Source organism: Sciurus carolinensis, chromosome 4 (assembly GCF_902686445.1).
Source record: "Sciurus carolinensis chromosome 4, mSciCar1.2, whole genome shotgun sequence".
In the NCBI taxonomy this organism is placed as follows: domain Eukaryota; kingdom Metazoa; phylum Chordata; class Mammalia; order Rodentia; family Sciuridae; genus Sciurus; species Sciurus carolinensis.
In genome coordinates, this window is record NC_062216.1 from 133,793,647 (window position 1) to 133,815,210 (window position 21,564).

General features: G+C 37.7%; 1 protein-coding gene across 2 annotated transcripts in view; it reads right to left on the minus strand.

Annotated features, from left to right (window-relative positions):
- Positions 1–726, minus strand: part of Krr1 (KRR1 small subunit processome component homolog) — a 12,030-nt gene extending 11,304 nt beyond the window's left edge. The window contains exon 1 of one of the 2 annotated variants that reach the window (XM_047548955.1): positions 554–726. In XM_047548955.1, the coding sequence (XP_047404911.1) occupies positions 554–638 (85 nt within the window). In that variant the 5' untranslated portion in view covers positions 639–726. The remainder of the gene's footprint in view (positions 1–553) is intronic. The other variant, XM_047548954.1, reaches the window with a different exon arrangement.
- Between the last annotated feature and the right edge of the window lie 20,838 nt (positions 727–21,564).

Consider the following 21,564-nt stretch of genomic DNA (forward strand, 5'->3'; position numbering starts at 1 on the left):
GTCTAATAATTTAGCCATGTGACAAAAAGAAATAATGATAAATGTTCCAAAATTTCTCTGCTGACTGACCAAACACTGGAGTTAAGGACATGCCAGATAGCTCCTTCCCCATGTTAATTACTATGTCTTTCACTCCTTCATTATCATCATAATGCATAATGATTACCTATCCCACCAGATCCTAGTCATTATCCTGTCAATGACTTTCAGCCTCCGGTGCGCACTAAATATCCACAGCGCACTCTGCGATTTTTAAATCTTCATCCTTTTAGAGAAGACGGATTCCACGATAGATTCACTGGGATTGGTGTTGTGCCGGGGCGCGGGGGGGGGGAGGAGATTTAGGAAAAAGAATGAGCTGGAAATAAGAGGCCAGAATACCGACCAGTTATTCCTCCAGGCCCAGTCAACACCCACACCACCAGCAGTAAGTATAGACACTTAACTGCACAAAACAGACTACAAATGGCTTTATACGTCCAGACCGTAAGAAAGAAAAATACCGCAATTCAGTAGCCACAAAACCAAGACTTCGGTTTTCACACAACCTCACCTCTGTCCTCCGGCTTCGACTTCTCGTTGCGAAATTCACTTTTTCCAGCTGCGGTAACTGGCCGGCTCGGCAAGGTAGACGCCATTTTCAAATTGCCTCCGGTGGTACCGGAAATGAAGCTGTTCTTAAATCCTACCGGCTAAAATAACTGCACGCAAAATAAGTTCCGCAGGATTCGGACGAGGAGATTTGCGCAGTCTCCGTGCGTACTTATGCTAAAGCACCTGCATTTGCACAAACTACCCTTCTACGTAGCCAATGGAGACTTCTTTCCCAGAGTGCGCTGCAACCGCGGCGTTTGACTGAATGCTGGGAATTGTAGTTTAGCAACGTGAGCCACTTAGAACCGACCTTATCCCAGGTTTTCTAGTGACCTTATAGTCAAACGTGGAACAGGGTACTGTAGAATTTGAACACAGTGCGATGGGACTATCATTAATATCATCCATTCGTTCGCTAAATATTTATATGATCGCCGAATATGTGCTAGGTGTTGGTGGGATGTACAAATAAGAGAATATATGATATTCCATGACAAAAGTGACGATACTGTTGTGAGACTACTATACTTTGTATTGAGCACTTTGCGTTGTTTTTAATAATTAAAACAAATTTAAGACAACTCTTTAATATTAATGATTTTGTGGCAGGTAGGTTTTCAAAGTCCTTATTTCAGAGGGTAATTTTCTAGGGTTTTGGTATTTCTCTAAGTCAGAGGGATCATATTTAACTCACTCTTCTTAAGACAGTACCCTGACTTATTCGTGAGGGAGACATTCCAAGATCCCAGTGGATGCATGAAACAGGATAGTACCGACCCCCCCCCACACACACACAATGTATTTTCCTACATACCTATGATAAATTTTAATTTGTAAATTAGGTGCAGAAAAGATGAACAATAACTGTAATAACTAATAAAATAATTATAAAAAATACTGTAATAAAATTTACGTTAAACATGGTCACTTTAAAAAAATCTTGTATTATACTTACATATTTTTATGATGTGATGAGATGAAGGTGTATCGGGTTGATAGATTTGGCTCCATGGAAATGTAGTAGGCCAGGCTATATGGGTAATGACTAAACAGACTCCATTTTGCTCTGAGACTCCATGTTATGTAGGAAATGCTTCTCCCATGGGAACACCCCGCCTCTGTACCCATCATCTGTTACTTAGTATGACATGTTTGGCAAGACAAAAATAACAAAATGACATTTCTTATATAATGAAAAATTGTTCTCTTCTTTGATTCTTATTTTTCCGAAACAATGTGCCATGTTAATGGTGATGTCAACAGCAATTGTTTCAATGTTAGTAACCATTCTTTAGTTTGTACCTAAGTAAGGTCATTTTGGCCCACTTCCCCCTCTGCTAATGATTTCAGATCTCATTATGTTAGTTTGTAATGTTAAATCATAGCAATGAAGCCAGAATTAAGGACAGGTAGTTAGTGTAGAAATAGGAAATCGGGTCAATTCGAGGAAATGAAGCCATGAAGCCATCTGCCTTTGGAAGTTGGAGACTGCCCCTGGAAGAATGGAATGTCAAAGATCTCTGGAGCCCATTGATTACCAAATTTACCTGCCTTTATCAAGGACTGCAAGCAAGGAGATGCTAATTAATGCCCCCTGGCCCTTATCTGCCTGAATCACCTTGGCCCTCCCCCTGCCCATGGCTTCTCACTTAATGCAAAACCAGGCCTAGTCAGGAAGGCAGGAAGGAGAGATAAGGGGGGAAAGAACTGGAGAACAAAAGAGACTTTAACCTATAAAAGATGCAGGGTGTGCTCACTTCTTGGGACTTTAGAACATCAGCCATGGCCCCCTTCTCCCTGCCGGGAGAAGTCTGTATTATTCCCTTTAAATAAACCTGCTTAATATGCTTGCCTTGGCGTGCTTCTCTAGTGCTTAATCTTCAACATTAGAAGAAGCAGAACTCGTCACCGGTAAACGGCGGTATCAGCAACAGACAATTATGATTGATGAACTGACTTATGGTATAAAAACCCCTACAACCCTATGGTTGGGGCTGTTGTCCCAGTAGCCATTTTGGGGGCATTGTTTGAGATAGTCGACCTGCCGGTTAATAAAGACTCTCAAATTTGGGCTTCCCAGTGGTGATGGGTCTGTTAAGTTGCGCCCCACAAGATAGGTGAATGACATAAGCATTGTAACATGGCATTAAGCTATTAACTTTCTATCTATAAATTGAGAGGAGTAACCAAAACCTCACAAAGATAAACTGAGGATAAGTGGGCATTACTGTATTTCAACTAATCTAATAAATCCGCCGAATTACTGCCTCCTATCTGTTCCAGCACCAAATATAGCTGATTTCAAGATGTGTGGAGAGGTGCATCACTAGGACAAAACACCACAATGCTCTGCTACAAATTTTAAAAATTCCTTGACGTACGAAAGACTTCTTTTGTTAATTGATCTTATTGCTTATTCTTTCTTAAATTTTCTGCAGCACACATAAGAAGAGCTTTGTTAATTTGAATCATTTCCTGTTAATGAAATGGAGCGTACTTGTCTGAAATCCACCCTGGTGTATCTACTATACAAGTTTAGGTTTTCATGTATGAAACAGTGTTTCTTGAGGATGATCCTAAGACACATGATTATGTTAAGAATTTTTCTTTCATCCCATGTGTTTTATAAAAGACAGGGATTTCATCTCTACAATTTTCTCAAAAAAATATCGATCCTTATAATAGATAACAGATGAAAGCTATGAATAATAACCGATGAAAGTTATCAAGTGAGAGCACTTCCTTCAGCAACCCTATGAGGCAGGGTTTTATTAGCCTTATTTTAGGTAGCAATCACTAATAAGTGGCAGGTCAGACTTCATGACCATTAACAGCTCCAAAAGGACTATTATACATTAGTAACTATGCTTGTGGCACAGGGAGGACTGCCAGGGTGAGCACTGGGTGTAGAAAGAGGGGCTTAGTCTTGAAGTGTTCTTTGCAAACTAGCACTTTATTTAATATAAAAATTTTCTACATAAAATTTTACTTCTCACTTGCATACATGTCTTTAATTTTATCCATTTTATTTTTGACATTACCATTATTATTCAAGGAGACTTGAGAATCTAATGATGAGAGGAAAGATACTGAAACCCACCTTCCTTTGTTGCCACCATTGAATCCATTTGAAAAACCTACCTTTTAAATGACTGTACTGAACTTAGAATTTGTCCAAAATCATCTTTGCTCTCATACTGTTTCTAATCATATAAGCATTTTAAGATTTGAATTATTAATTTTTAATATACTCAGAGAGTCACAGTCCCTGACATTTAGATGAAAATTAGATGCATGTGGACACCATCATTCTAGAATCACTTTTGAGTTTCTAGTTAAGTTGATGTTAAGAGACTTTCCAATATTTATTTAAAATCAACTTATTCTTTCAACTTGTTTTTTCAGCAAAGATACATACATCTTTTGAAATTATTACTGAAAGGGGCGTAAAAACATGGATAAATAACAGGTGCTAAGATCCCTAAGGCCCTGTAGGCCCCTGTTACATATGACATCACACACAAACATCTTGCCAGATTTCCAAAGGAAAGGATTTGTCAGGTCCCAACAATAAATGATTCCAGAATTAAATAATTCTTTCCTTTGCCTAACAAAAACTCTCATGTTGTCATACAACCAACCAACCAAAGACGATATAATAACTGGATCAATATGACTGAAAGTCAAGCAAGTTTAAAAAAAAAAACTGTCCTTTGCCTTCCAGGACAACCAGTAATCTTACATGAGCTGGTATCACAGTTAGGAGTAGGGGCTAATTTTATATGTGGAAAATAGGAGATTTATTAAAAAAAAAACCCATAACTAAAAACATAAATCAATTTCAAAATTAATATTAATTATAACAAATTATTATTTATATATACTAAAGGTGAGATACAGTTTAAGATACACACACTTTGTTCTTGATGAAAATATGAGATAAAATGCAACAAGATACTAAATTGATGCTAGTAATTATGATAATAATTATTACAAAATTAAATGGAAAAAAAATTACATTATACATAAATCTGAGAGATTGATGTTTTCTTAAGACATACATATTTTTCAGATTTAAAATAGACTTTGATGCTTAAAGTCTTTTATTTATTTGCTTAAATTTCATATTATGGCTTTAAAAGAATAATACTTATAAAGATAGTAAGAATTAAAATTGAAAAATAAGTCGAATGAGAACAATAGTTGAACAATTTGTTTAGATTATGTGTTCTCATCAGGTCTTTTTCCAGAACATCATGACAGAAGAGTGTGGTGGAGGAAAGCAGGTCAGGACGTGGTCATCAAGAAGCAGAGTGAGTTCTCCTCAAAGACAAAATATAGATCCCAAAGGCACACCCCTAATAACCCACGTCCTCCAGCCACACCCTGCCTGCCTGCAGTTACCACCCAGTTAATCCTTATCAGAGGATTAATTCACTGATTGGGTTAAGGCTGCCATAATCCAATCACTTCACCTCTAAACTGTAAGGAATCCCACAAAAACCACGCAGGACACGGGAAATCACATAAGGGAGTTTATTAAGCAAACAGAGTGTCTCCCTGCCTGGTAAGAGAGAAAATGAGAGGAAAAGAAAGGGAACGAGAAAGGGCATGCACAAGAAAGTATGAAAGCCAGGAGGATAGAGAAAGTGAGGAGGAAAGAGAGAAAGATGAGGAAAGATGGCGGGGTAGCTACAGCAAAGCAACTGAATTCCGCCGGGCTAACAGGACCAATATCGGAGAAGGATACTTGCAAGCTGACTGGTGAACCAACAGCTAGCTAGAATGTTCACAGACTGACAAGTGGTTGGGAGGTGGGGAAAATGGCTACACAGAAAAGTCAGGGGGAGCAGCTTTGTACATTACATAAACCTTGCCTGGCATCACACATGAGCTTTATGGGGAACACCTAATATCTAAGCCTAATTGATTTAAACAATTTTGAAGGGAAATGTCTAAAAACATAAACTGATTCACTCTAACAGTATGGGAGAAATTCTGAATTTCATTCCATTGGTTCTTCTTAGAATCAAACATTGTAACCAATATTACATTTCAATGATAATGAACTTTTAAAACCTCTAAATAATAGTTTCCATGTATGGAAACTATTCCAGATATGAGCTCATGTGTGAGACACTGCAAGAAAGTTTAGATGTGAAACCATTGTTATGAGAGCTTTAACCTCATTCCATGCATTAACCCACTTGAATTGATTAACTGATAACTGTAGGTAGATAGAGTGTGTCTAGAAGAGATGGGTCCCTAGGAGCATGGCTTTGGGATATATATTTTGTCCTTGGTGAGAAGAATTGTCTTGTCTTTCTCTGCTTTCTGATTATCATGTCCTGAACTGCTTTCCCCCATCATGACTTTCTGCCTTGATGTTCCTCATCTCGGTTCCAAAGCCATGGAATCAGCTGTCTATGGACTGATACCTCTGAAATGTGAGCCCCAAGTATACTTTTCTACCTTTGAAATTGTTCTTGTCAAGTCTTTTGGTCACAGTGGCAAAAAAGCTGACTAAATCAGGAACTATTTGCTCTAGGTTCATTTTTTTTCCCAATAAATAAATAAATAAATAAATAAATAAATAAATAAATAAATAAAATTGATGTTATAGATTAGTTATAGGAATAATAAATGTAAATTAATAGTAAATATACATAGACTATCCCACTATCTTCCTTGGAAACTGGGTTCTCCTATCCTTCAGTTCTGTTATTCTCTCATCCCCATAGGATGATGAAACACATGGAGATGAGTAAAGGCAGAAAATTGTCACCCCCTATATTAGTTTGCAAGGGCTGCTTAACCCAAGTGTCACAGATGGGATGTGATAAAGTATGGCAGGACTGGGCAGCTTAAACAATCGCAGTTTACTGTCTCAGTCTGGAAGCTGAAAATCTGAAATCCAGCTGTGGGCAGGGTTGGTTCCTCTTGAGGGCTCTCTCCTTGGCTTGTAGATAGCAACTTCTTCTTGTGTCCTCCGGGTTGTCCCTGTGTATGCCTGTGTCCTAATCTCTTCTTACAAGGACACAGTCATATTGGATAAGGGCCCACCCTAATGACTTCATTTAATTACCTCTTTAAAGACTTATTTCTACATATACCTTACTCACATTCCTGGGTACTAGGTTAGGACTCAACACAAGACTTTGGGGTGGGAGACATAATACAACCCATAACCCTCTTCCCCTCCAGGCATTAAAGGGTGAAAGAGGAAGGGCCTTCCCAGAGCCAGGGGGCCTGCTGTGGGAAGAACAGCTATCACTGAGAACAATAGCCTTTGTCCTAAGCTGGCTGATTTGTAAGCCAGCACACCTTAGCTCACCATGCTGCTAGAGTTAATGTATTCTAGAGCTTTATGTCTCCTGTGTCCCACAACCATGGATTCAGACCCAGTCTTCCTTGAGATGAGATTTAGTTCTTATAGATTGTCTTTTAACTTGCCAGTGTTGCCTTCAGATTGGAGCTTGAGCTTACGTAGAAGCAATTTCCATTTTGTTGAGTTATGACCCCCATCTGTATGTGTCTCTTTCTTCCAGAAGCCTGAGCAGCAGTACCTGCACATAGACTCCAAGGTGGAGTTTGCATTTGCCCTCCTGGCCTAAGTGGACACCATCAACCAGCATTCCTTCAATGACATCAAGCTGCTAGTTGGGAGGTGGCACAAAAAGATAGGGCTTCAGCTGTGACAGGAACAAGGAACAAACTCACAGGAATTCTGCTACCCCTGGTGACATTAGAGTAGAACAATTGGAAATGCATCTTTAGGAGAACTGGGCCGGATTACAGATGGAAAGGCTCAGGGAAGCTATGCGTCCCTAAAGCACTTTTGTGTAAATTAGAAAAAAACCATCCCCTTTGATTGGACCCAAGCTGCAGGCACTTGGTTTATCAAGTTCAGTCTCCACGACCACCTACTGTCTAACCGAGATCCAATCTGCATGGCACAGATTGTATAGCTGTAAGCCATCCAGAGGAGCAGATACTGTATGTTATCAAGTGAAAGCTGCTTTGCTAATTCCATAGACTGTTACCAGTGAAGCTAGAACCTACCACTGACTCTAACAATCCAGATTTCAGAGATGTAAAAATATAATTAAAAAGCGCGTGTTAGAATTGTTGAAATATAGTCCCACATTCCCAGGTCACAATCTAGATTTCCTTCTTTGGAAAAAAAAAAAAAAAGCAGATGATTTATTTCACATTTTCCCAAAAACTTTGTAGAGTTGAAAGACTGAGTTGATTTTAAATAAATATTAAAAAGTCTCCTAACGTCAATTGAGAAGATTAGAAACTCAAAAGTGATTATGAGAATAATGGAATCTACATGTATTGTATAATTTTCATCTAAATTTCAGTGACTGCAGTTCACTGATGATAAAGTATTAAATTAATAATTTAAAATGTAAAATGCTTATGAGAAATAGTATAAGAAATAAAGTATGTAAGAGATTGGGAAAACATTTACAGAATCAATATCAGTAATATTCAAGGTGATAAAAAAAGATATGAGAAATTCATTATAAAAATAATGAAAAATTATTAATAGCCAATTATGATGGTATTGGTCGTCAAACATTATTCTAGATTTTTCTGTGAGGGTATTTTTGGGTGAGACTTTGAGTAAAGCCCTATGCCTCTAATGTGAGACAGGCCTCATCCGATCGGTTGAAGACAGAATCAAACCAAAAGTTTGACCACCCCTCAAGCAAGAATGAATTCTGCAGCAAACATCCCTCGGACTTGAACTACATCGTTACTTTATCCCTGGGTCTCTAGCCTGCTGGCCTACCCTGCACATTTCTGTATTTTGCAGTCTTCATAAACATGTCAAGCCAATACCTTATTTTGTTTCTCTGAAAACACACACACACACACACACCCTAGTCACTCTTATTGGTTCTATTTCTCTAGAGAACCCTACCTAATGCAGCAGTTTATAATAAAGCAAGTCCAAATGGCTGCTAAGTTGTGTTGTTCAACCTCACTACTGTGGGAAAATCATACTGTTTGAAAACCAGTTTGGCAAAAAAAGAAATAAAAATAATACTGCTAAAGGAAAGAACACTCTCATATACTGCTGGTGGATATACAAATATTTACTGCCATTTTGCAAAGCAATCTAGCAATATAATATATACACATATACCCAGAGAAGCTATCAAATAAAAACAATGTATTGTTCCAATATACTGTGCAATTGTGTCAATTACTACCTTCTATAGGAGTAGTTTGGTGAAATGTATTTGGGATCCATGCTGACTAGTTTGCCACTTACTGTCAGTATAGCCCTGAGTAAGTTTCTTACCTATTCCTGCTCAGTTTCCTAAAATGGGGAGGATGTTACCTCAGTAACTTAATATACATAAAGTGCTAAAAAGTATACTTGATATGTGGTAAGCACTCAATAGGTGTTAGTTATTATTAATAGTAACAAAAGAGTGAAACATCTTGACTATCAATTAAGGTTGTAGTTAAGTAAATTATTGTTACCTTCATAACCATAGGCTATTTTGCAACTATCCATAAGATTGATTAAATCTATATGGAGTGATTACATAGAGGTATTGATTGATAAACGCCAGATACAGGAAAGTGTGCATACACACATAGACATACACACACACACACACACATAGAACATAGATATACACACACACACATAGAACACAGCAAACTATTAATTCATTCAACAAATATTTATGGAGCACCTATAATGTTTATGATACCATTCTGGGAGCACACTTGGTTCTGTTTTATGTGCTGAAGATAATAATGTATTAATAGATGTGTATGTAATTTTGCAATGAATAAGAATTTGGAAGAATATACATTGAAATTTCAAGACCGATTAACTTAGAGATAGAGGCAATTAGAAAAGAAAGATAAACACAGGCAAGAAGACTTAAAAATGCTCATGATAAAACAACATGTATAATATGATTATATTTATGTAAAAGTATCCGTGAGAGTGTGTGTGTGTGTGTGTGTGTGTGTGTGTGTGTGTGTGCGCACATCTGCATTGGGACGGTTATTAAAGATAGTCATCAAAATATTGACTCTCAGTATGGAAACATTTCAAAGGATGTCAACTAACAGTACAATTGTAAATCAATTGCTGTTTAAAGCATTTTTACATTCTTGGAAATCTGTGTCAGATCTGAAAAATTATTTTCATAAATTGCACATATAACACTAAAGGAAGAGAGAAAAATTGACATCTCTAAAGGATTTATTGGCACAAATTAGGATTGAGAGGGTCCTCTCTGGGCTGCAGCAACAGCAGGGGGTCCCATTTCAGTTGTGATTTGTCTTCCCTTGTGGGCCTCTTAAGCAATCTAAACCTACAGGCAGCCACCAACATGACCACCTCTTACTCACCTGCTCTTTCATTTCCCCATAGAGAGCACAAATTGGCATCCTAACTCTCCTTTGGGATTAGTAACCTGAATCCCCACGGTGAGCAGAATATACTGGGCACAAAAGGAGTCAAGATAGAGCCTAACAATGTCTCTGAGAATATATTGTTATTAAAAAAAGCTGAAAAACTGGGCAATTAAATGTCCTTTAGATATTTCTATACTCATTTATCAACAATAAAAGTGACTTTTGCAGAATAATCCACTTTTTTCTACCTTTTTTTTAAAAAATAAGCAATCCATATAGGGCTTCTCAAATACAGTCAATATAATTTTTATCTTTAAACATACATAAGCTGATTTCCATTCCAATACAACTAACAAAGATTTAAAATCCTAAAACAGCATGTCTTCCAATAACAACAGTAATAATACCTGTGTGATTGTAAAAATAAGGATTCTTCTAACTCCAAGTAATTGTGTAATACAGTAGGTATATGATGATAATAGTCAAGAAGAAAAACACAATAAAGCACCTAGATGTAAATTCATCATATCACTAACCTATCCTGAGAAAAACAATGTGGCAATAAAAGTGTTCTTCGTGAAATTCAAGGAAACCTGAGAGTCTAGGAGATCAAATTTGAGAAACATAGCTAGCCAGTCATGGAAGGTTTTCTTCTGTGCAGCAAGATGTTTCACATGCTATTGTGTGCATGTATGAATATGTAACAACAAATACCATCATTATGTACAACTATAAGGCATCAATAAAAAATGTGGGGGAAAATAAGTTTCACATGTCAATACTGTGGTTGGTTTATTGATGAAATATCTTTACAGGTCCCTCGCCTCTTCTCCTGAAGCCACACTTAGTAAACTCTCTGGAAAATGAGATATGGTGTACAGTGTTGGCTGCTAACTAGCTGCTCTTGGGTAGGTACTTATTATGGATTAGATATGAGATGTTCTCCCAAAGCTCCTGTGTTAATGTAGGAATATTCAGAGGTGAAATTATTAGAGTGGGAGAGCTGTAACTAATCAGTCCATCCTAGTTTGAATGGACTGACTGATAACTGTAGGTGGGTGAGGCATGGCTGCAGGAGGTCTGTGGGGGCCTGCCTTAGAAGGGTTCATTTTCCTTGTAACCCCTTCCTCTCAAACCCTGCCACCCTGTGTTTCCAGGCTGCCATAAACAGAGCAGCAATCCTCCGCCATGATGTTCTGCCTCATCTTGGGTCCAGAGGAATGGAGTTGGCCTGCCATGGACTGAACCTCTGAAATCGTGGAGCCTAAATAAACTTTTCCTCTGCTAAGTTGTTTTTGTCAGGTATTTTGTTCACAGCAATGAAAAACTGACTAACCAACCTCTGTTTCTTTAACTGTGAAATGAGGGAATTGTGTTAGATTGCTCTTTCTCAAACTGAGTCACTTAGAAGGGTGGCCCTCTTTCAGTTTCATTTCCTAGTTCCTTAAGCCTAGGGTAGGGCCTGAGAACTGCACCCCTAAACAGCAAAGAATTATCTAACCCAAAATGTTGGCAGTGCCAAGATTGAGAAACTGGTCTGTAGGTGTTTTGAATTTCTGTGATTCTATTATGAAGGCTAGTAAGTACCTTAGTCATATCCAAGCAGGCCCTGAAAGCAAAGTCATGGGAAGAACTTTTCCTGCCTAGGGAAGAATTTTGGTATCAGAAGCCAGAGTTTCCAGATGGCTGTTCATTATTCTGCTGGGTTCCATTGTGGGCAGTCCTGATCCATTTCCCTCAACTATATCTCTACCATTTTGGAATTCTGTCGTCTCATTACCCAAACAGACAATTAACTTGTCTGATATCTAAAGGTACTTGTTTCTGCTTTATTATTAGTCTCGCCAGCCTCCAGTACAATAAAATATTCATATTTCACTGGAAACTGAATCTAGCCTTTCCAAACTATTTACAAAGCAATCTTCCTTTTCTCTTCATGAGTGTTCTCATTGATAAGCAGCTTTGATTTAATTTTCAGTTATAATATTCTTCCCTCTAGAGGAAATCTGGAACACATTTCATAATTTTAGGTTCTACCATAGCAACAGAAGGTTTTTTAATGCAAGCATGAATATGTGAGATTTAATCAGTGGCATATGCAATGTACTGATGTTGCTGAGAATTATTATTTTATGCAAATAGAACAAGCAAACTACAGTCTTTTATTCCTACACATGACATTGGGGAAATAGTTGAATTTTTCTGGAAAGTCAATCTTTAGTCATTTATTAAATCTATATGTTTCCTCATTCTTCAGAGAGAGGTACTGCAGATGCTTGGCAATAAAATAAAATTTTTAGAAAAGCATTTTAAGCATTTAATAGATTTACACTTAAACAAGTTACTTTATGACATTAACAAGTTGTTAACTTTGCCTATTTGTTGTTTCAAATTCTCTAATAAAATGTCTAGCTACCTGATAAACTGGGAGACATGAAAATTCAAGCTTTAACATTACACTTTATTACCCAGTAGTGGTTTTAACCTTTTTTGGTCTACCAGTCTCTTTAGTAGTGTGATAAAATCTCTAGACCTTTCCCAAGGTAAGCACACATATTTGACTATGCTTCTATAGAAGAGCCCCTCACCCCCGCCACAAATCTGGCTATCAGGTTAAGTGTCCTTGTCTTAAAGCAACATGGGTGGCGTGTCTCCAGAGCTTGGATTTGATCTTATGAGCACTAAGGCCATTGTGTTTAGGGCTTCAAGTAGAGGGAGGGACTTTTTAACTTTAGATGGAGGACTGGTGCTCCTTGATTGTAACTTCCTGAAAGACTACTGAGCCACACAAGTCCCCTGGTAATCTGTTCACAAATTCCTCACCCTCAGAAACTATAAGTGTCCCTCGTTGTTTTAAACTACTAATGTGAGGGGTAACTTTTATATAGACATAACTAACACAATATTGAAGTGAGTCTAAGCATTCATCTTTTCGTTTAATAGATTTGGATGGAATGTGGATATGAAACTTTCTCATTAGAAATGTCCATCTCTGGTTCTTGCCACTAGAGGGCAAGTAGTCACAAATGATGGCTTGAGTAAAGAATTGAAAGGCTTTTTCTATATCCATGAAACTGCAGAAGTCAGAGGCAAAAAACCTCAGAGATCATCTGATCCAGCTCTGTCAACTTATGCATGAGGATGCAAATGTCCAGAGACATTAACTCACATCCACTAGGCCTAAGTGTGCAAACACAGCAGCATTCCGTAACATACAGATCAGCTATCAATCAATTTTGTTTTTTTGAAAATCGTGAGGTATAGAATAAAGAAGATTCTTTTAAATCTTGTAAGCCTTAAGACCACAAAACTTAAGGTGGCAACAATCCCTTTATGTCTTGGGTGCCAATTATGAGTCACACGTCTTATCATTTAATCTATAAATCAGTCTTTGAAACTTATGCCCATCAAACCATGAGAGTCTACTGACTTGTCCAAGGACATACAATTAAAAAGAAGCAAAATAAATTTAGTTCTAATGCAAGTTAAATTCCATTACATTAACTATTTTAGGGGACAAATCATAGTCATTGATTATACAAATGCTTCTGGAAATATTTTAGTTCATTGAGACAGTAAAAATGATTGGCATATCGCATAGAGAGATAAACAAAAAAATTAATTTTGATGATACTCTTTCCTTTTTTCCCAGAGAACTTTTCTCCACATACACATTCTCTCTCTCTCTCTCTCTCTCTCTCTCTCTGGCACATATACATACACACACATACACACACACACACACACACACACACACAACCTCTTCTCTTCATCCTAGCTAATCAGCTGTGTGATCATGCTCAACTTTCCTAGAACTTTATTTAATTGCCCCTGTTCATTTCTAAAATGGAAATACATCTCTAGCTACAATGTAAGGAGTTAACTACCTCAAGACTACCTCACTTTGAGGAAGCCCAAGGGAGTCATGTGAAAAAAAAGACAGAAGCATCATAGCTGAGGTTCTGACATAAGTAAGTGAAGAAGCAATCTTAAGTTTTAGACATTTCAATGACTGTAGGTGGAGCAAAAGAACGTTCTAGCTATTGTGAGAACAGGATATTAATAAGTATTTGTTATTGTTAAGCCATTGTGTTCTGTTTGTTATATGGTGACAGATATTTGAGACAACTATCAATGTTTAAAATAGGGTCATACTTCTCTTGATTTCCTCTTTCTTTGCTAAATGAAATAGAGCACTCTTTCAGAGAAAGGAAATGAGAAAGAAAGGTAACTCCTTGGTGAAATGGAGGGGGCAATTCCATTTTGGAGGATGTGTATTTTAGATTCATAAAAGTCCTGTTGAAATAGAGCACTTTCCCCAACACCACCAAAAAAAAAAAAAAGAAAGAAAGAAATAGAGCACTTTTTCCCTTTATTCACTCTCTCATTCATGCTTAGTAAAATATGTTGAATAAATTCATTTCCTACTCTGAATCATCTGTCACCGTTCTAGGCATAGAGTGTATTGTGCCAAATGGGATAGATAGGGGAAGACAAATATAATAACTAAAAGATTATTCTGCTAGTGATAATCATAGTCTTTCTAGGGGTCCTTCCCTGACTCATCAGCAGCCAATGGGTAGGCAGAAAAAAAAAGGAAAAAAATATTCCTCCTGAACTTGTAATACAGTTTAATTTTCTGCAACCTAATCAGCAGTTTCTGGGTATGAGTACACACTCACAAGTCACAGTGCCTTCTGGACCTTTCTGTTTTGTACTTCATGGTCTAGCTTCGCTAATAATGCAACTGATCTGATAAGATAGGCTTTCCTTCCTACCCTATCAGCTTCAGGAGAAGCAAAGATGCTAATATTGGAGAAATAGGCACTGTGCTGGGCTGTGCCAACTATGAACACAACTCCTGAGACAGCCATTGCTGTGCTCACAGAAAATGAGCTTGAATTAGGAAAGAGAAACAAGGAACTGGATATTTTATAATCCTAAATATCTGGAAGACTACAGTTGCTCACTTTATTCTGAAGAAAGGATATTTTTCATAAGAAAATTTCAAGTGGACAAAACACTCTTGTTGGGTGCCCAGGGGTGCACACTGTAATCCTCCACACTAGGGAGTCTGAGGGCAGGAGCATGGTCTTCTGAGCCCTGAAATTTGGAGCCAATCTAGGGAACATAGTAAGACTTCATCTCCTAAAAAACAAAACCAAAAAGGGTTGCTCTTCTTTCATACATACATGATTCTGGTACATCCCACAAATCTGTGGAGACCTTTCATGTTCTTTTAAGTTAGCAATAATTTCTTTTTTTCCCAACATTTATGCCTTTTTACTTTTTTTTTTTTTATTTAGTCTTTTGTTTAGATCTTCCTCCTTTCATTTTCCTTCTTTTCTCTTTTAGTTTTCACATATGAGGGCAACAAACTAGCAGTGTGACCTGGGTCAAACTAACTTTTCTACATTTTCCACCTTCTAGATTATAAAGAAGGAACAAAAGTATTTTATGATTGGTTATAATAAAAAATAAAACAATTGTACATGTACATGTTAGTCCACTTTGTGTTGCTACTAACAAAATACCCAAGGTTGGGTAATTTATAAAGAAAAGAGGTTTATCTAACTTAAGGTTTGGGAGGTCCAAGGTCAGGTGTCAACATTGGTTTAATCTCTGTAGAGAATTCCTTTCACAAAAGAGGGAGATCACATGGTGAGACAAGAAGCCAGAGAATAAGCAAGAGCCAATCTTGCTGTTTATATCAGCCCACTCTTATGGAAACTAACTGGGGTCTTTGGAGAGGTATATTAATGCCTTCTGAGGGTGCCGCTCTGGTGCTTCAGTCTTCTGTGAAGTATCATCTCTTAAAGGTTTTGCTACCTGTCCACTCTGCTGCTCTGGGGACCAAGATTCTAATGCATGGACCCTGGGAGAACAAACCACATTCAAATTATAGCAGTGAGTGTGTGTGTGTTTGTGTGTGTGTGTGTGTACTATATGTATATATAGTACATGTAAACGTACCTGCATGTACTATATATACATACATAGTATATATGTATACTGCACTGAAATTAACAAAATGTAGTTCTTCCCTCACAGAGGCTATTTGCTTCCAGAAAAAATCTGGGAAAAGGGAAGAGTTTTCTGCTAGGATTCAATTTGAATGTATTTTCATTTAAATGATAACTTTTCAAGTTCTGTTTTCTTCTAAAACAAATTTCATATTTGTCCAGCATTAATGGGCAATAGCTAATCTTTGATTATAATTTATTGTGAATGACCATTTAATATGCTTAATAATATTAGTTTAAAAATAATATGATAGTTGAAATTTATTAGGGGAAAGAGGTAGATAAAGAAAAGCGACAATAGTCTTAATTTATTTTAAAACTTAAAGATAAAATATCAAAAGAACTAATCTTGTAAGGTCTGTTATGGAAAACTCTTTGAAATATCCTGTGGTATTAAAAAAATAAGTGATACATCTTGGGCTAAAATAAACCCTGTACAAATTTTGAAATATTCAACGAAAAGTAATATAGGGCAGTGAAAAAAAATCACAAAAATTAGTAGTTTTGTAATTTTTTTATACTTATTACACATTTGTGGATTGAGTCAATAAGTATTATCGATGTAGAATTTGAAAAAAGTCCAATGAGATTATTATAACTTTTACAGTATAAACTCTGGCAAAATGAGAACACATAGTGACTGAGACTCATCAGTGTTTTGAAATGAATGATAATAAGCTTAACACCAGGAGTCATTTATTTAGACTGTGATTTAACAGGAAACAAAATGATAATATTCAATTTATAAGATAATCTCTGTGGGTGGTGGAAACTCTACCCTTTAGGAGGAGTCAAACCTTTTCTTCTATGGAGAAACTTAATTGCTGTAAAGAGGCCCTGAAATAGCTATTGTGTGCTTCAAAATAACTACCAGTCCTTCCTCCATGGTGTCTCATCCTTCAGAGACGTAAGGGTTTATAAACAAATAGTGACAGCACGTTATTCCCCTTTCTCTAATGCTTTCTTACCTTGGGTAGCAAATATATGAGAGATGTGCACCTCCTCACAAGTATTTCTGATGGGCAAACTGTGCTCTCTGAGGGTGTTCTTTAGTCTCTGATTCCAAACAGCATCTCTGCAATGACATTAGGAAAGTGAATCTGTAACCTTAAGAAGTGTTAAGATCCCCTACCCACAAGAAGTAAGCTGCTGAAAACAAGATAACAGCAGACTCCAAGATACGGTAAAAGTAAAGTGTTTTTCTCACCGAACCCCAGATGGATATAAGGTATGGAGAGGGAGAGAGAATGGAAACCAGTTACACATTCCATACCACCCCTGGAAACTTCTTGAAGATTCCTTAGGATTTCCCATGACAGACACCACTATAACCTCTTTGGCTCTCCACTTAAGGGCATGTGTGTGATTCAGTCCCCACCCAAAACATCTGGGTTTATATCGCTGCTAGGTAACCAATGTCTTCTCAGATGGTGGAACACTTTACTGAAAATATCTCTATTTCCCTTTACTCATAGATTCACAGACAAGATGGGCTTAAATGCTCCTAAATTCTCGGAAAATGGGTGATGAAGGAGTCAGGACTGGACAGCTGAGAGTATCTTCCCTAATCCAATACAGTATTGACTCTTCACTTAATTTTTGATAACGACTTAAATAACACTGGTCTTGAGACACTGGTGATTTGGGGAAAAATATGCCCTTAAGTGGAGAGCCAAAGAGATTATAGTGGTGTCTGTCATGGGAAATCCTAAGGAATCTTCAAGAAGTTTCCAGGGGTGGTATGGAATGTGTAACTGGTTTCCATTCTCTCCCTCTCCATACCTTATATCCATCTGGGGTTCGGTGAGAAAAACACTTTACTTTTACCGTATCTTGGAGTCTGCTGTTATCTTGTTTTCAGCAGCTTACTTCTTGTGGGTTATCAGGTGTTGGTTAGTGTCTTTTGAACCATCTAGTCGTTCATTTATTTATTCCATAAAAATATATTGAGTGTCTAGTTTATCTCCCAAATTATACTAGGCTCCAGAAAATAGTGCACTTAATGAGACACAGTTCCTACCTGCATATGAGCTTGCAGTGTAGAGGAGAAGGCAGATACTAACCAGAACTGAAAGGCAGGTGTTCAGTATTTGCAGTCACGTGTTATAGCACATGCACAGAGCTGTGGGAACACACCATAGGAGAGTTCCTAACTTCTTCCAGCTGGTAAAGAACAGGACACCAAAGTGATTCTCCTCTGGGTGTCCTGGGTGTAAATGACTTAGTGTCCTGTGTGCTAGTTTTCTCATATAAAGTTAAGAGGACCTGGAAGAAATGAATTCTAAGGACCCTGCCAGCAATAAGGTGCTGCAATCCTATCCAAACCTCCCATTCCCAATGGCATGTTCCAGGTCTTTTTCAGCAAGAACAGTTTGAGGATTTGGGGGACAAAGTGCAGATGACAGTCATGCTTTGGTCATCCCTAGAGTGCCAATGGTGCAGCTCCATTTCAGAATCCTTCCATGCTTTCTCACTTCTACTAGAAATGTCCTGAAAACAATATCCATGGGATACCTCACAGGGCCTTACACTCTATTTCCCAAAGCCCCCTATTTTTGTGTGTGAATACCAAACTGGCTGGTATTTTCTTCTGATTCATAGTGAGCTGTCACATGCCCCGAAGGTATTGCCTTAGAGAGTTGTACCCTCTCATTTTCTCCCTGATGTAATCAAGTGGATTAGCAAGAACCCCAAATTATTCTCCTTAAACCTTGCATTACCAAAATAAGAGAACGAGTAAAATACAAACAGAGATGTGGAAATATCCCTATGGTTTCCATAGTTTCCAAGGTAAACACACAAGTGACCTCCAGTAGGTGCTGCAGTCTCGCTTTTTCAAGACCCTTTCTGTTTTCCTCCGCTATTGAGATTGGAAAATGAAAACACTCAACTCTCAGGCTCTCTTCCAGGTAAGGGTAACTATAAAACTCAATTCTGACCAGTGAGGTGTAGTTAGAATTCCTGGGGGACTAAGAGTGCTTCTTGGTGCTCTGCATTTCTCATTCTTCCTGCTTGGAACATGCCTCTGATGGCTGGAAATCCAGCAGCCATCTTGAAACCAGGAGGAAAGAAAGCCATCACAGCAGAAAGAGAATAAACCTTGTTCTTTGATGGCATTTTAGAGAAGCTGCCTCAGCCTTAGATAATCTACATTCAACCTAATATTTTAAATGTTTACTGGATGTTTGGTTGTCAGAGATGAATATAATCCTAAAAATAATAATACTGATCATACATAGAAAGGTCATATTCGGAAACCTCAGGATGGCCTTGGTGAACTTAGCAGCAGCCAAAAATTGATCAGAACATGTTAGTACTTGGTTCCAGTAGTGTAAAATCATCTGAGGTTTTTCATAGCATTTTATCTTCTAGGTGTAAGTTTTTGATCAATAAGTAATGGAATAGTGTAACTAAATGAAAATAAAGCTGCCAGCACCTACCTGTATTAACCAAGATGACTACACCCTTAATTTTGAAAAATCCAGAGTTGTGATCAATCTGAATTCAGTGATGAGGTGCTGTGCTCATTCAGAGAGATGGAGTCAGATTGAAAACACGTATTTTTAAAAACATAAGGCTGCCTCAAGCTGCATGTCATGAAGAATTTTCCTAGTCTGGAGAAGACATTGCTCATACTTAAACATTTTCAGAATATGAGAGGTTCTTTGTGCTTTATTAAACCAAGTGTTTTGAAAATGTCACCCCTTGAGCCTGACTGGCTCAAATCCTTGCTTAAACTCTTACCAACCATGCAATTTTGGACAACTTACTGAACTTCAAGAATGTTCAGTTTCCTCATGTGTTAGTGTGTTTCTCATGACTACAATGAAATACCTGAGGCAGGCTAACTTTAGAGGGAAAAGAGCTCAATTTAGCTCACAGTTTTAGAGATTCAAGGGCATGGTCCTGGTCTTGGTTTAATTCTGATGATGGCTTTTTTAGCTGGCAGAGTTTCAAGATGGCACAAGACACAGGGAGGGCGCATCTGGACTCTGCCGCCTCTTTTATAAAGCACAGGATTCAATCATGGGGTATCCATCTAATGACCTCATTGAAACCTAATCACATCCCCAAAGTCCCAACTCTAAACACCATAGTTGTACTAAGTTTTCATTCTCTCAATACCATTAGTGTATTTGGGGATTAAATACCTGCACAAGGGTAACAAACCATACTCGAACCACAGTGCATTTGTAAAAAAAGAAGAAAAAAGGAGTATTATCACTAATTACTGCATAAGACTCTATTGTATACAATTAAATTTTCCAGTAACTGTTAACTGTTATAATTACCAAGGAAGAAGCTTTACCTTGAACGTTTATATTTCATTTTTAGTTGATATAAAGTTCCTTTCTTCATGTTTACATTATATCAGGCATCTTAGTTCATTTTCTGTTGCTATCACAAAATACTCAAGGATGGGAAATTCATAGAAAGTATATTTGGCTCACAGATTTTGGAGGCTGTGCAGTTCCAAAGCATGCTGCTGGCATCTCTTGGCTTCTGATGAGGGCCTCGTGCTGCATCAAAACATGGCAGAAAAGTGGAAGAGCACGTGGTGGGTGGGGTATGCAGAAGAAGCAAAACATAGAGCTCAGTCTTGCTTTATTACAACCCTGCTCCAACAGTAACCTTTCCAGTGGCGGGGAGGTGGGGTGGGCGTGAAAACTGAGGGAAAGGCCTTCATCCTCTTAACTTCCCAAAGGCTGCACTTCCCAACACCACCGCGGCGGCAGTCGTGAGTTTCGAAGCGACGAGTCAAGTCTGAACCACAGCGATGGCGAAGAGGTCATCAGTAATATTTTTGATAGATGATATGTAAGCCCACTGGACTCCTCGGATTCCTTGGAGCTCCACAAAGTCAAGGAACATTTTTGCCCAATGCCAAGCACAGTGTGTTTGGTACATAGTAGGTATTTAATAAACATTTCTTGAATAATTGACTGAGCAAATGCTTCGGAAGGAGGCAAAAGGAATTCCCTTTATCTCTGTGTCTCTTTATCACATTACATATCCGAGGGACCAAATATAAGAACTATTTTTAGAGCTTAAGTCCACTAGTGTCTCTGTATACTCACTTCTGAACTCCTGGGTCTGGTTTTATTTATTTATTCACATTCATTCATTCATTCATTTTTCTACAGTATTATTTGCATTATGAACAGATCACAAATTGCCTGACTTTTCTTTATTTACTTGTTAGTTTTGTTTATTGTGTTCAAGTCGGGTGTCAGTGTATGGGAATTCAATTTAAACCATTGAATTATTTATTAAACTTAAAATTTCAAGCAGGGAAGATTAGAACCAGAACAGAAATGGATTTCATCAAGTCTCAAAGGCTAAGTTAGTATTTCTGCTGATCCCATGAATGGAACTGAGTACTTTGTTAACAATAGATTAATACTTTTGTAACAGCAGACCTTCCTCTGAACTTTCAGTTGATTGGCATGCATTGTCCACAAACACAAAACATAACTATAGGTGAAAATGTAGACTGGTAAGTTTTGTGAACCCACTTGCTCCACATGCCAGATGGGTCTGCATTATTGAC